The 14065-nt window shown below is 38.1% G+C and overlaps 1 protein-coding gene across 4 annotated transcripts in view; it reads right to left on the bottom strand.

Annotated features, from left to right (window-relative positions):
- LOC127411725 (collagen alpha-1(XXI) chain-like) overlaps window positions 1–9710 on the bottom strand; it is a 134571-nt gene extending 124861 nt beyond the window's left edge. The window contains exons 1-4 of one of the 4 annotated variants that reach the window (XM_051647432.1): window positions 9659–9700; window positions 8388–8617; window positions 1000–1130; window positions 131–691 (exon numbers count right to left, since the gene is read on the bottom strand). In XM_051647432.1, coding sequence (XP_051503392.1) covers window positions 131–691; window positions 1000–1099 — 661 coding nt within the window. In that variant the 5' untranslated portion in view covers window positions 1100–1130; window positions 8388–8617; window positions 9659–9700. Of the gene's footprint in view, window positions 1–130; window positions 692–999; window positions 1131–8387; window positions 8647–9658 lie in introns of those variants that run through there. The other 3 variants (XM_051647434.1, XM_051647435.1, XM_051647433.1) reach the window with 3 other exon arrangements.
- Window positions 9711–14065: the final 4355 nt, after the last annotated feature.

Raw genomic sequence — 14065 nt, 5'->3', positions numbered from 1 at the left:
CATAAAACTGTATAATTTCATATTGACGTGTGTGAAAAATTATACCGAGTGAATTTTAAAATGTAGCCACTGAAATATGAAAGCGTTGGGACAGCGATTCAATCTTGTAGAACAATACACAGAGGCTTACCTTCGCACAGCTTCTGCCTAATAACTTCACGGATCTTTGCGATAGCTTTATAGTCTTCAACAGAGAACACATAGGTTGAGGAGGGTTTGTTAGCAATGGCCCTGAGCTCTGCCTCCTCTGTCTCAGACCCGACGCCAATTGCAAAAAGGATTATCCCCTTTTTCCTCGCAGCTTCGGCAGCTGCCAGCACTTCATCTTGTGACTTCCCGTCCGTCAGAACCACAGCAATTTTTGAGATTCCATTCGGACCTCGCTCGGACAGGGCAAAGAGTTTGTCGTTGGCAAACTTGATAGCCTTCCCTGTGTTTGTATTCCCTCCCATGTAGTCTATGGACTCCATGGCCTTAATGAGGTCATTGCTTGAGAAATGTTTTCCCAGCGGTATATGTAAGAAGGGGTCGTCACTATATTGCACCACCCCAACCTGGGTGAACTTCTGACCAATGTTGAAGCTCATTGTGATATTCACCAGCCACCGTTTGACAATCTCAAAGTTTATGTCATCCACACTCCATGATCCATCGAGTATGAAAACTAAATCGCTAGGTGCCGTCCTGCAACCTGAAATTGAGAAGTGAAGATCAAAAAACAATGTATTGTACAGTTTGAGTTGGTCATTTTGTCCTCCCACTCCAAAATTATTTTATTCTTTCTTTGTTCATAGAACAAACATTACAACAAACATGGTTTATTGATCCAAAGTATTGACAATCTGGCTTGTGTTCCTTATTGAATTATCAGTAGCAGTTATTGTCCTATTTGGTCTGTATTAAGACAGCCACAATGAACCCTGCATAATTAGGTGATGTTATCCGAGTCAATAGTCTCCATGCAACATACACTAGTGGAGATGAAAGAAGCATGCTTACTTAATCTCATGTCCTCATCTTGTGCTGTGCAAAACAAGTAAAGGAGCATGGAGTAAAGGCACCGACAAACAAAATGCATGGATTTTGTTTTGCAACCCATGTTCTTGAAGAATCAAGCTCCAGTTTAGCACCTGAAGAGAAATGAAGACAAAACATGCATTTCTTAGATGTCTTCACATGATTGCCATTGCATTTGCAGATGTTAAAGAATAGTTGTATAGTTTTGTTAAATGAATAGCATGCTCTTTGTGATCAATGTATACGCCCAAAGAAAATGGTGGCGCTGCATTTTTATTGGATTTGCAGTTTTCTTTGATTTATTAGAGCTTCCCCTAAAACTTCATATGAAATGCGGCAATGACAAGTTTAATACAGTTAATCTGCTGTATATAAATTACATATTACTCTTTGTGCATTTCAATATTAGAGTAAACAAAAGTGGAAGTAACACAATGCTTTTTTTCTACATGAATATGTCCATAGAAGACAATGGCCCACAGAGTGCTTCTGAAACCTTGCTTTAATAGGAGTCTATGGCAGAAACCTTTACCGTTCATATCAAGGTTCCAAAAATAGATGTCCTTTGGATGAGAGGCTCTAAACACGTCGTTTTGAGTCCCACCATGCACCATGCTTCTCTGGGAGTCTAAAGCCCGTATTCACAGTAGCACCATTTTTTTTTTGTTTGTTTTTTTTGCTTTTTTATTATTAACAATTTTTTATTGATTCCATATACAAATTTAAACAAACAACACAAGAATACACTGAATCAACTTTCAGCCGACTTCCATCCCCTTAGCATTACCTGCCTGCCGATCATCACGCTGGTAAGGACCCCATTTTTTATATGTATATTCATTATATTAATACCTGCCCCATCACCCAAAATACAAAGTCTGGGGCAAAATACAATCTGAGTGCTCAAGACTAAATTCTGAAACTTCCACCAAAACTCTTGAATTTTAATACAGAATCAAAAAACATGGGCTATGTCCCCATCCTCCAACTGGCATCACCAGCAAGTAGGAGTGTCTTTAAGGCCAAGCCTATACAATCTGGAGGAAGGCCAATAAAAATGATGCAGAATCTTAAATTAAATTTAATGAGGTGCACTCTTGCATCTCTAGATGCAGACTTGATGTTTTTTAAAATCTTACCCCATTCTCCATCTTCCAGTACTAAATTCATGTCTCTCTCCCATAACTTCTTAAGAGATGATAAAACCCTGTCCCCTAAACTCTGAATTAGCCAGGAATAGTACACTGAAGCCTTGTGACCCTTTCCAAAAGCAGCAAGCACCATCTCAAGAGTATCTGCCACTTTAGGGGGCTGCGTACTACACCTGATCCAATAAAAGTATTCCTGAACCCGTATTTCCAAAATCTTAAAAAGATAATCCCATTCTATCATATCAAACTTTTCGGCATTAAGTGAGATGGCAGCGACCGGAGTCTGATCATTTGCCACTGACCACATGATATTAATGAAACGCCTAATGTTATCAGAAGAGCTACGGCCCCGAATAAACCCCACCTGATCTATATGTATAAGAGATGTCATAACTTTACTCAATCGGTTAGCCAGAATTTTTGACAATATTTTAACGTCTAGCTGGATCAGGGAAATTGGATGGTAACTCTTACCCTTACCTGGATCTTTGTCCTTTTTAAGTATCAGACTGATCCATGGTTGGCAGAAGCTTTCCATTCTTTAATGACTCCGTATAAAATTCTAGCTAAAGTGGGGCCAATTCTGTATCATAAGATCTAAAATATTCAGCGGCAAAGCCATCTGGCTCCGGAGACTAAATTACCTCGGATAAGCCTTAATTACCTCGCCAAGCTCCACCAAGGTTATCTCAGAATCAAGAGAATTGTTTTGCTCAGTCGTCAGCTTATGGAGTTCTAATGGTTCCACAAAGTTTCTAATATCTTCATCAGTAGATGAAGACTTGGAACTATAAAAATCAAGATAGAATCCTTTAAAAGCATTATTAATATCAATGGCCGAGGTAAAAATTTCACCACCAGCCAATTTCACTGAGGGAATGGTAGAAAAAGACATTCTCTGCTTTATATATCTAGCCAAAAGCTTCCCTGCTTTGTCCCCCGACTCAAAGTATGACTGTCTTCGGGCTATTCAGGCTTTTGGCCCGAATAGCCAAAAATCCACCTTTCACGACAAAATAGCATTATATCTGTATTTCAATCAGGTCAATTCTCTGAATCCATCAGATGACATTCTGCACTTCAGCTCTGCCTCGGCACTTTTAATATTCCCTTCCAACTCCGCGTGCTTTGGACTTTTTGATGAATGAGGCATACTGTATGATCCGACCCCTAAGAACCGCCTTAAGTGCCTCCCAAGCCACGCCCACAGAGGATACTGAAAACCAGTTGCTCCCATATACACACTGATTTCAGCCTTTAACATTTGTTGGATTTTGCAAAAGGGATACATTAAGGTGCCAACTATATGATTTATTTTTCTGCGTATGTGGCAACACCTCTAAACTCACCAGGGCATGGTTCGAGATTAAGATGTTTCCAATTGAGCAATCCACAACAGATGAAATGAGGGAAAAAAAAAAAAAAAATCTATTCTAGAATAAATCTTATGGACTGATGAAAAACATATATAGTCCCTACCAGATGGGTTCAAAAGTCTCCAAATATCTGTAAGACCAAGATATTTACACATCCAGTGAAGCGTCAATGTTGCTCTAGGGGACTTGCACACTTTTGCTTCACTATGATCAAGGACTGAGTCAGTCAAAAGATTAATGTCTCCTCCCAATATTATATCATGAGGGGTGCCAGCGGCTTGCAACATCCCTTCAAGATCTATAAAAAAGCCCTGATCAAAGTTAGGTGCGTAAATATTAGCCAAAATCAGCCTTTGCCCCTGAATTTCTGCTAAAACAGTAATGACTCTTCTAGTTTATCTTTAATCTGTTTGAGACATTTGAATTGTAGATGCTTACTTATCAATGTAATGACTCCCCTGCACTTACTTGAGCCAGCACTAAAGAAAAAATGTCCACCCCATATCTTCCCATTTTCAGCTTCCTGCGGGGAAAGATGCGTTTCTTGAAGAAACACAATATCATATTTCTTACGTTTAAGAAAATAAATAACTTTCTTTTTTTTTATGGGGTGCCCCAACCCATTCACATTCCACGTGGAGAGAGACAATCCACTCATATTAACATTGACATTTTGACATTTTATAAAAAATAGATTGTGTGTCAAAAACAAGATTAAAAAGACCACATTCCAACATTAGTGCAACAATCAAACCCCGAACCTAACAAACAGAAAAAAGAAAATGCGCATTAACCCCTCGCACAACAGCGCCAATCAGCATCCATCCCTCTAAACTCAAACAGTCCATGTACACCTACGAGACCCCCCATGACATCTTTGCCATCGGATTAAAAATTTTGTGAAACAGAATTACATAACAGAAGAAAATCTATAAAACAGGCAGAATAAACACAAAGAACATTTAGATTCATCCACATACTGTCCCAAGGGTGTGTTCCTCCCCAAAACAAGCTCCAGCCTCTAGCGGAACCAACACACAATCCTTCCAATGTCCAGCAAAAAAAATATTCCACAAAACAAACTCCATCCAATAGGAGGCATAAGCACAAAGAACGAGTAGATTCATCCACAACTGTCCCGAAGGAGTGTTATTCCACAAAACAAACTCTAGCTGCTAGGTGGAACCAGCACAAAAAGAAACAAAAAAGGCGCCCAGCTTCCTCAGACAGTCAAGTGAATTTTCAGTGAGTCAAGTTTACTTGGAAGCATACCATGGCTTACTCACTCCAATGTTTTTATGAAGGACAATGCTTGCTGGGGACATGTAAATAAAAATCAAAGATGGCGCTGCTGTGAATAAGGTCTATGGGACCTTCATGAGTGCTATTTGCATTGGATCTGCATCTGATTGCCTATTTGACATTGGGCTTTCAATCAGTGGATTTGTGCCTGAACTGGAAGCCCGGCTTCTCTATATGATTGGCCGAGCTCTCAAATGGGCAGGACTTCACAACAAATGGCCAATAAGCTGTGATGACTGACAGGATAGAATAGGAAATATATAAGTACTGCTGCAACGCGCAGAGTGGTCAGAGATTCACATGCATGTACAGTATTTGCAACCTGATGTAACATTTATTTCAACTTTCATAATCTTTAGAATATTTTGATCATCTTTAGGAGACAACTTTCATAAAATCAGGATATTTTGTCTGTTTTGAGCTTGGTTAATTTTTTCCATTAAATATTTACATTTACATTAAATCAAAATGAAAGTTTTTATGGTTTTAGTCCACATCTATAGGCTTTAAGACAAAATTAGTTTTCAGAAGTTATAAGCATTTAAAATCTGCCATCTCTCTCTTCTGGCTAAAAAGACGCAGCAACAGCCATGACGTCACATAGAGGTTCAGAATCCTTGTCCAATCTCGTTTTCTAGAACTAAAATGGATCATCCACCCAGGGCTGCAGGTAGGAATTCTTGGGCTTGGTACAAAATGCGTTCAGGGTCCAGTTGTACCCTTTTTATCATCGGCTCTGCCTCCACCTACATCTGTCCAATGCAACCAGCTGTGGTCTAACTGGCGCTGATATTGCCTTCGATCTTAGTGTATTGTAATTCAAAACACAGATATATTATCTTGTACTCGCTTGTTTGTCTTTCATCTTGCAATACGACTCCAGCCTCGTCAAAAGCAAAGACCGCGATGAGTTACGTGCATTTGTGAGCTGGTTATGGATTAATGCTGTCAGATCATCGTTTGGTTCTAGTCGTTTGAAATGTCTCACCCCCACTTCATTTTTCAGAAGAAAATACGTCAAAACACAAAATCGAACCACGCTCGTCAAAGCACTTCATGGGGACTTTAAGAAATGTCACTGTTTGAGTAATAGCTTGAGTAGCTTTTGGGAGCAACATTGTAGACACCAAAAACACTATTATGTGCATCCCCAATTTTGAAAAGCACCAGCTACCACTGATGAAATGAGTCTGTAATTTCAGCATTTAAATTGCACTAATCTCATAACGTAATTGTCCAATTGGAGCTCAAAATGATTTTCTTTCATTAAGCTAAATCTAACCAAGTAGAATCGTGTTATATTTTGAAATACTTCTTCATCTAACTCTGGCTTCTGTTGGAAACTGGGCTTTAAAGCAGTTTCCAGCAAGAACAAGAACTGCAGACGTTATAAAAAAAAACACAGTAATAAATGAAGACCAGATATTCTCCCATTGGAAGGGTAAGGGGGATTTCTCTAGGCCTGCTTCAGATTGCTACGGTTAACCAACGATTCCAAATGCAAGTCACTGTCCTCATCAGCTGAGAGATCATGAGCATGACTGGAACATGAGTGAAAATTTATCCCTCCTTCATCCCTGCTGCACGTCTGTCAACTGGCTAGTTATATGAGTGGGGTTTTCCAGTCTATAACCTAGAGGTATATCTTCAGACAGCCATGGTTGAACTGGCCCTCACTCCAGTGCTTTTCAAAGCCCAGCACAGGGGGAAGTGTAGGGGAATGCTCCATTATTTTCATGAGCATGTCTGCATGCTAACCCCCCTCAGACCCACAGCCCCACACACACTTTTCCTCGGAACTGGATATTTCTACGTCTCTGGCAGTGAATTTCCTGTTCTAGACAGTGAACAATCTAATGTACTTTTGACAAAGCTGAGGCAACTTTAGACCAGAAAGAGACAGTGCAGAACAAATTAGTATGGATTATTCAGTAATGCAGCGTAACCTTCACAGCAATAGCGACGACGGATCTTGCACGAAACCTTGTGAGACATGTGTGTCTGCCAGTCTGTACTTCCTGCCATATGGCTTTTCTCTGTACCATGACCTTATTGACCTTTAAAGTTATTGTGGACCTCCAGACAGTTTACGGTTCTATTCCCAGGTCAAGATGAAGGAGACTTTAGAAGGGTAATGTAGCTGGAATGCAATGTGTTTAAACATCCTCCGCTACACAAGGAATTACACCCTTAAATTCAGCCAAATGTGTCCTCAACATGTCTCTTCCAAAAACATGGCATTTAAATCTCAGTGGAATTCTCGGGTGAGTAATTCATTGTGTTTGCAGTGATACTTGTTTAAGATTTATTTCACACTGATGGGTTTTTAGATTTATTTCACACTGATGTTTTTTTTTCCAACTGAATGTGGGAGGCAGGAAACCCTTGCTGAACAGCTGATTCCTCCCTGTCCTCTAGATTAGGCATTAACCTCTCCATATCCTTATGGGAAATGTGCCAAATAAGTTATGCTTTTTTTAGTCAGTTTCCCAGTATAGGCATTTCTCATATAGACTCTAATTTACTCCACATCTGTAGTTAGTCCTGATTTATTGTGTAAGGCTTGTCTTGGATCAGTTATTTTCATGTTTTCTAACTGGCAGTTATTGTCTTAGTAAAACCTTTCTGCCTGTTTTCCATTGCACAGCTATAAATGTGCTATTGTAACACAGTGATTTTCAATACCAAAATCAACAACTGCTGTAAGGCATGTTCAATTAGTTTGCCAACATGAGGGGAAAATAAATTAGGGCCAAGTTCCTCAGGCTCCAGTTGGATAGCCAAAACATTATATCAGAGAGACCACTGAAATGATTTCACATAATCAAGACCGAAAAGGCAGCAGTCCACTGAGGACAGGACTGTTACAATGGGTTTCTACCATATTACGTGCATTATCAACATGCATGATGTTGGAAAATCTCCCTTTTGATGGTCTTCCAGCTCTTCTCTACAGATTTTTTTAATCCCTGATGTTACTCATACAAGGTAAACACAACTCATATAAGTAAGGCCACATCGTCCCTTGTATAACAGTTGGATTATAAAACTTGCTTGCACATTTATCCCTGGAACACGGGTACGGGACAAAGGGCAGTTAAGCAATTCCATTCATTCTTGACTTGTGACAGTGGCACAAACAAGGAACTGAAAGCCCTTCCTAATAGCTTCAGTATGCAGAATGTCACCCCTTGAAAATATGAATAATCAGTGGTCTGCAAAGACGGCATTAGAAAAGTCAAAGCATGTGAGGTTTTGTCACATATTTTAAAGCATCTTTGATGTTCTCAAAAGGGAACACAAGACTCAATAGTCAGCAAAGCACACCACCATCAAATGAAAAATGAATGCAGTTCTCAAGAAGTCCTGGATGAATTTCAAACAAGCAATTTGTTTTGTACAAATGACCTCTTCAGTTGGGGTAGCCGAAAGATGAGATGTGAAACTTATCTTATGAATGCTGGTTGCAGTCAAAGGAAAAAAGTGACACACAATTAAGTGAATCAATTCAACACAATATTTAAAGAGAGAAAAGTTTTACCAGAGCTTGATGTGCGTGGAGCTGGACTCTTATTGAATAATATCCCCCCTTACTCACGCACTCTGGTGTCCCATTGCCAGGGCTGTGCAAAAGTGCAGGGTTGTGGAGGTGGGTTTGTGGAGGCTGCAAAGTCGCAGATGTGAGCCTGCCCTCCGCTTTCACCTTCCAACTCTCTTTCTTTCTCTCTTGGTTACAGAGGTTGAAATAAGGCACAGATAAGGACAGCTTTACTAAAAAGAGAGTTGAAAGAGTCAGCCCCCTTTTGTGGAAGCAAAAGGAAAATAATAGTAATTCCGATATGCTTCCAAAGTTTGGATTGTGTATGACGGCTGAGAGGATAAATATTGAGAGGCGGGTTTTTGGAATGAGCCAGAAGATTAGATAAGAGAACTTCCTTTCATATTCTCTGAAGCTAATTTGTGAGGGAAAGACTGTTGTCTGTTCATTGCTTCTAAGTACAGTTAGTTATTCATTTCCAGATAAATGTTGTGGACAAAATATTCTGAATGTGTTCTATAAGTCATTAAGAGTAACAGATCAACTTCCCCCCTTGAGCGTCACGTGGCAAAAATACGGGACAACAGACGTAATTTTGGACAGAATGCGGGGTATCCCAGCTACGGGACAGTTGGCAACCCTAATTCTAGGACTCAGCAAATCTACAGTAAGAGTGGTTGAACATCAGTAGCAATTTTATGCAAAGCACTATCGAAGACATTACTGTGTATTCTCTCCAAAAGTTCTGATTTATTGATGTAGATTTATTGTTGGAAACTATAGTATTGAGTTGCTCATGCATATGAAAGCTGAATATATATTCATGTTGCGGACATGGCCAAAGAAGCATGTGCTGTTCAAGATTATTGTGCTTAACATAGCAGAAAAGAACTTGAAGATGTTCTGGAAAATCACAAAAAGCCAAAGTTTTCTTGGTGTGATCTTTCTAAATACTCCCTTAAATTGGATCATTTTATTAATATTTTATGTGGAACAGTTCAGAATTGTAAATCACAGATAATCTGAATGTAAAAAATAATTTCTAAACCAATAAAAAAAACAAACGTAGTTAATCATATGAGTTCGAACATAAGAAATATATTGAACCTCATCTATACACCATAAACAAAAAAGATTTAACAACGTAAAAAAAGGAGAACTTTGTGTATAAGTAGAGGACATTAAGTTACTAAAATTCAATTGAAATCAATGGTGTACATTGTCAGCATCTGTGTTGAGTCAAATGGCTATGAATCCAATGAATGCACACTTACCTTCTTAAATTCAGTAGACAGATCATGAATGAACAAGCTCTGTTCTTCTAACACCCACAGAACTACAGTGCTTCCAACATCTCATATTCTAAGTAATATACGCCCACATCCAATTGGATTCTCCCTCCCCACTGTCAGCATGCTCTTCAAAACTCACTATGGCTCAGGAAGCAGAGTTACACGCGTCCTTAATGAACACCCTTCTATCCTGTTGAAAAGACCAGCATTGCTGCTAGGGCTGGGTACTGATACAGATTTCCATATTTAATTCCAATTCACAAGTTTTCGATTACAATTTCAATTTGATCTGATTCAATTCTGATTAATTTGAGTATGTTTCTGTTATGTCCATTTTGCTAAGATATGAAAGCGATTTGACGACTCCCAATACCAATTTCGATACCACAACAAAATACTAGCTAATTTAAGTAAATATTGTTTCAAGTTATCAAGTAATTATTCAAGTCAGTAATTAAGAACAAACAAATCAATACAAAGAAATACAAAATAATATACAAAGATTAAGAAAAAAAAGGTTTAAAAAAGTTTCGAAAAAAGCGCTTTAAGCTTTTAACAGTAGTATCAAGTAAACATTCATTGAAAAAAGTAATGACATTTTACATAAAACTACTTAAATTACTGGTCTTCACTGTATGATTAATACTTCATAATATACATTAATATTTTTTAAAGCTACTAAAGTTACCCAGCCAAGAACAGTGGGTGGTTTTCTCTTTTTCTTTTTGTTGATTAACATCAATGACATACTAGACAGCAGGAGATCTATTAGGCTGCATTAACACCTCATGTCCGATATTTTGATTGAAATCTGCTTTTTTTGTCCTGCTGTTTGTGTTAACTTTAGACATACATTTTTTGAATAAGACATCTTGGACTGACACTGACACCTAGCGGTGTGAATGCAGCATCATTCGCAATAGTTTTCAGTTACCAGTGTAATTGTAGAAATGTACTATTCAGAGTCAGCCATGATTAATTTAATCCATTTTTGCGGCCCAAAATGACTGAATTTGCTGTGGCTTTTCTCAAAAAATGTTTGGGTTGTTTTGTAGTTAAAAGTCACAAAGCATCATTATATACCTCTGTAACTGTGTTAATTACATTGTAAATGCAATTACATGTAAATATTCTAGTGCATAATAACTGAATATGCAGTTAGCAACAACAACAACAAAAAAATGCACTTTGTCTAAATGCATATTTTTGTGTCTCATTCGCAGCACTCAGGGTGAAGATTAAATGCTAGCTGTGATGTATGTGTGCTGTCTGCGGTCCTGTGAAAGTTTAGACAAGGATTTTGATAGTGAATGCAAAATGTGGAGGAGATGAGGCGGAGACACTTACTGTTACTATGGAGATGATACAATGGCAGCGGTACATTTGGATGTGTCGTGATTGCTTCAAGCTTTTCAAGCATTTGTTTGCCGCTGTCAAACATGAAGGAAAGCGATGGGATTCCCTCAGATTTACGTTTGTTTTCGGAACTTTGCAGGAATTACAATAAATTGCAAGCAACCGCAAATAATGCATAGATTGGTTGAATTTACAAGAATTCTTGTGATCGCAAAATCCTGGAGGGACTGGAAGTGCCAAAAACCTCGTGGTTAATGAGAATAAGCTAGTAGTATTCAGCTAGTCATGTAATTCTAACATGGCAACCCCCATGAGGTGACCCTGCTCCATGTAGAATAACAGTTTTTATAAGGTTACTGATATGACTGGAGTCTTTATCTCATGTGAGCGCTCATGATTTTATACTTATATTTCAAAATTACAATTAATTTCTTTAGAAGTAAAACTTTTTTTTAAAATGAGTAAAAAATTAGTCAGTGCACCTTTAAAAACTAAAATTAACTAATTTGTCAATTAAGTAGGGTAGACTGAGTACAGTTGCAATGGAGTACAGTTGTAATACTGTGAATATTTCCCTTATAATGCAAGTTTGAACTGTCATTATCAGTTTGCACATTTACATTAATATCCTCTCTCTGTGTTGAAAATTTGAAGAACATAGTCCAAATTCATGAAAAATGATTAGAGAACATCAGTTTTGGGGGGTAATGTTTTATTATTTTCTTATTCCTCTTTCATCGTGAATAAATCATTAATCCTGAATGACCATGAAAGGAAACTTTCCTTATTGTAATTATTGATTTGTCTACTTGAAATTAACATACTTTGGTAGGATATATGTTAGGATGTAAGGTCACTGAGAAAATCAATCAACATTATGCAGTGGAAATAATTTTGCTAAGTAGATGCAGTCCTCAAACATGATTTTTATGCATGTGTGTGCATGTCACAGGATGCCCTCGTATCAGGGTTAGGAAAAACATATGTTAGAATCGATACATATGGGAGTATTAGAAATATTTGAAAACAATCACAGTAAGTAAAAAATGTGTCAGTATATTTAATTTAAAGGAATAGTTCACCGAAAAATGAAAATTTGCTGATAATTTACTCAGGTCATCCAAGATGTATCTGATTTTCTTTCTTCATCAAAACAGAATTTAAGATTTTTAGGATTTTGGTAAGGTCATGCGTGGAGGAGGCAGGAAGCGCGTCATTGTTTACAAGAGAGGGAGCGCTGTACAAAAGTTTAATTGTCTTTGTTGTAGATTTGTATTTGTATAAGTGTATTGTTTGGTCATTTGGCGTGTCTATCCTGGATGCTTCAACCTTCAAAAACCCTAAAGAAAATGCATGCCGGGAAAAATATTAACTTTTCGATTGCCACATGATCATGAGCGATTGAAGCTCTGACTTATCACGCTGAACCTGGATATCAGTACACACCTTCATTCTCTCAAATATTTGAGGGTGTGCAGTGAACATTTTACCCCTGAGGATTTCAGACCATCGAAAGAAACAAAATGTCGATATCTGAATTCATCAGCTGTGCCCGTGCTGTTTTTCCGGCGAACTCAGGTAAGTCTATGTGTGAAAACTTTTCATTGTCACACCTCCCTCGGGCTCTGCACCTCCCTCAGCACGCCGTTCCTCATCACCTGATTTCTAATTCACCACATTTCTAATTAAACACGATTTCTAATTCACCGCACCTTCATCACTGCCTGCATAAATAAGTCTGTGTGATATCACCTGTACCATTGATCTCACTGTGTAAACACTGTAAATCCTGTGAATCTCAGTAAACGCTCTCGCACTTGGTTTCACTAACTACAACTTGTGTGGCTTGAATTCCTGACAGTCATATAGTCTATATATTTCTGCTAAAGAAAAAGCACAAGTAGATAACGCAACAGCACTGCTCCGAAATAAAGAATGGTTATTTACTGCAGTAATGTTTTTTATTATTATTATTTGGAAATTATTTGTTATTTTTATTTTATATTGTTTTGAAATTGTTTTGGATTGTTTTGGTTTGTGACCGGCGCTTGGTCTGTGGTCTGTGCAAGTTTCTCTTTCAAACAATGATGCGCTTCCTGCCTCCTCCTCCACGTGCCACGTGACCTTACCAACGAGCTTACGTCATCACTCTCATGAGCACGCGTCACAGAGATGTACGGAAGCAAACATTTGTAGTTTAAAAATGTATAAGTAGTGTTTTGTTTCTAAAAATAATCAATCGTTTGGGTTCAGAAGAACTTTATTTGTCGACTGGAGTCGTGTGGATTATTTTGATGCACACTAAATATGCATTTTGAACCATCAAAAAATGGAGGACATTCACTTGCATTCTTTAGAGGAGGAGGCCTGAAATGAAATCCTAAAAGTCTTAAATTCTGTTTTGATGAAGAAAGAAACTCAGATACATCTTGGATGGCCTGAGGGTGAGTAAATTATCAACAAATTTTCATTTTTGCGTGAACTATTCCTTTAAGTTATTTAGTGCGGTACAAATGAGTTACAACTGTCCCGGGGTAGTGTTACAACTAGGGGTGTGAAAATGCATCGATGCATCGCGGTGCATTGGTCTTTCAAATACATTTTGATGCATCGATTATGGAATTTAAGAATCGATTATCATTGCTACATTAATACCCAATGTGACCTCATATTATACGAACATTTTTGGAACAGACATGGAGCAGTGGATGCGAGATTAAAGGGAAAGAAAGACACTTGAAATAAAGACAGTTTATGCTGCCGAGTTCACCCCGCGAACCTACATAAGATAAAATGGATGGATGGATAGATGGATGCAGACGAGTTCGGCTTTCTGTGTCATTATTAAAAACTGTTTGCATCCGTTTGACCAAAGTAAGTTCATTGGTGTTGCCTTCTTCCCCGATTACAATATATTATGCTTGCCTAATATTACTTTTGTATCTGCATAAAATGTGTTATTTCTTCATAAAACAGTAAAAACATGAATAGAGCTTAAATCAGGGCCTGATCTAGGGGGGTGCTGATTTTCCC

Source organism: Myxocyprinus asiaticus, chromosome 21 (assembly GCF_019703515.2).
Source record: "Myxocyprinus asiaticus isolate MX2 ecotype Aquarium Trade chromosome 21, UBuf_Myxa_2, whole genome shotgun sequence".
NCBI classification, from domain to species: Eukaryota; Metazoa; Chordata; class Actinopteri; order Cypriniformes; family Catostomidae; genus Myxocyprinus; species Myxocyprinus asiaticus.
This window is presented reverse-complemented; position numbering and strand designations above follow the sequence as displayed.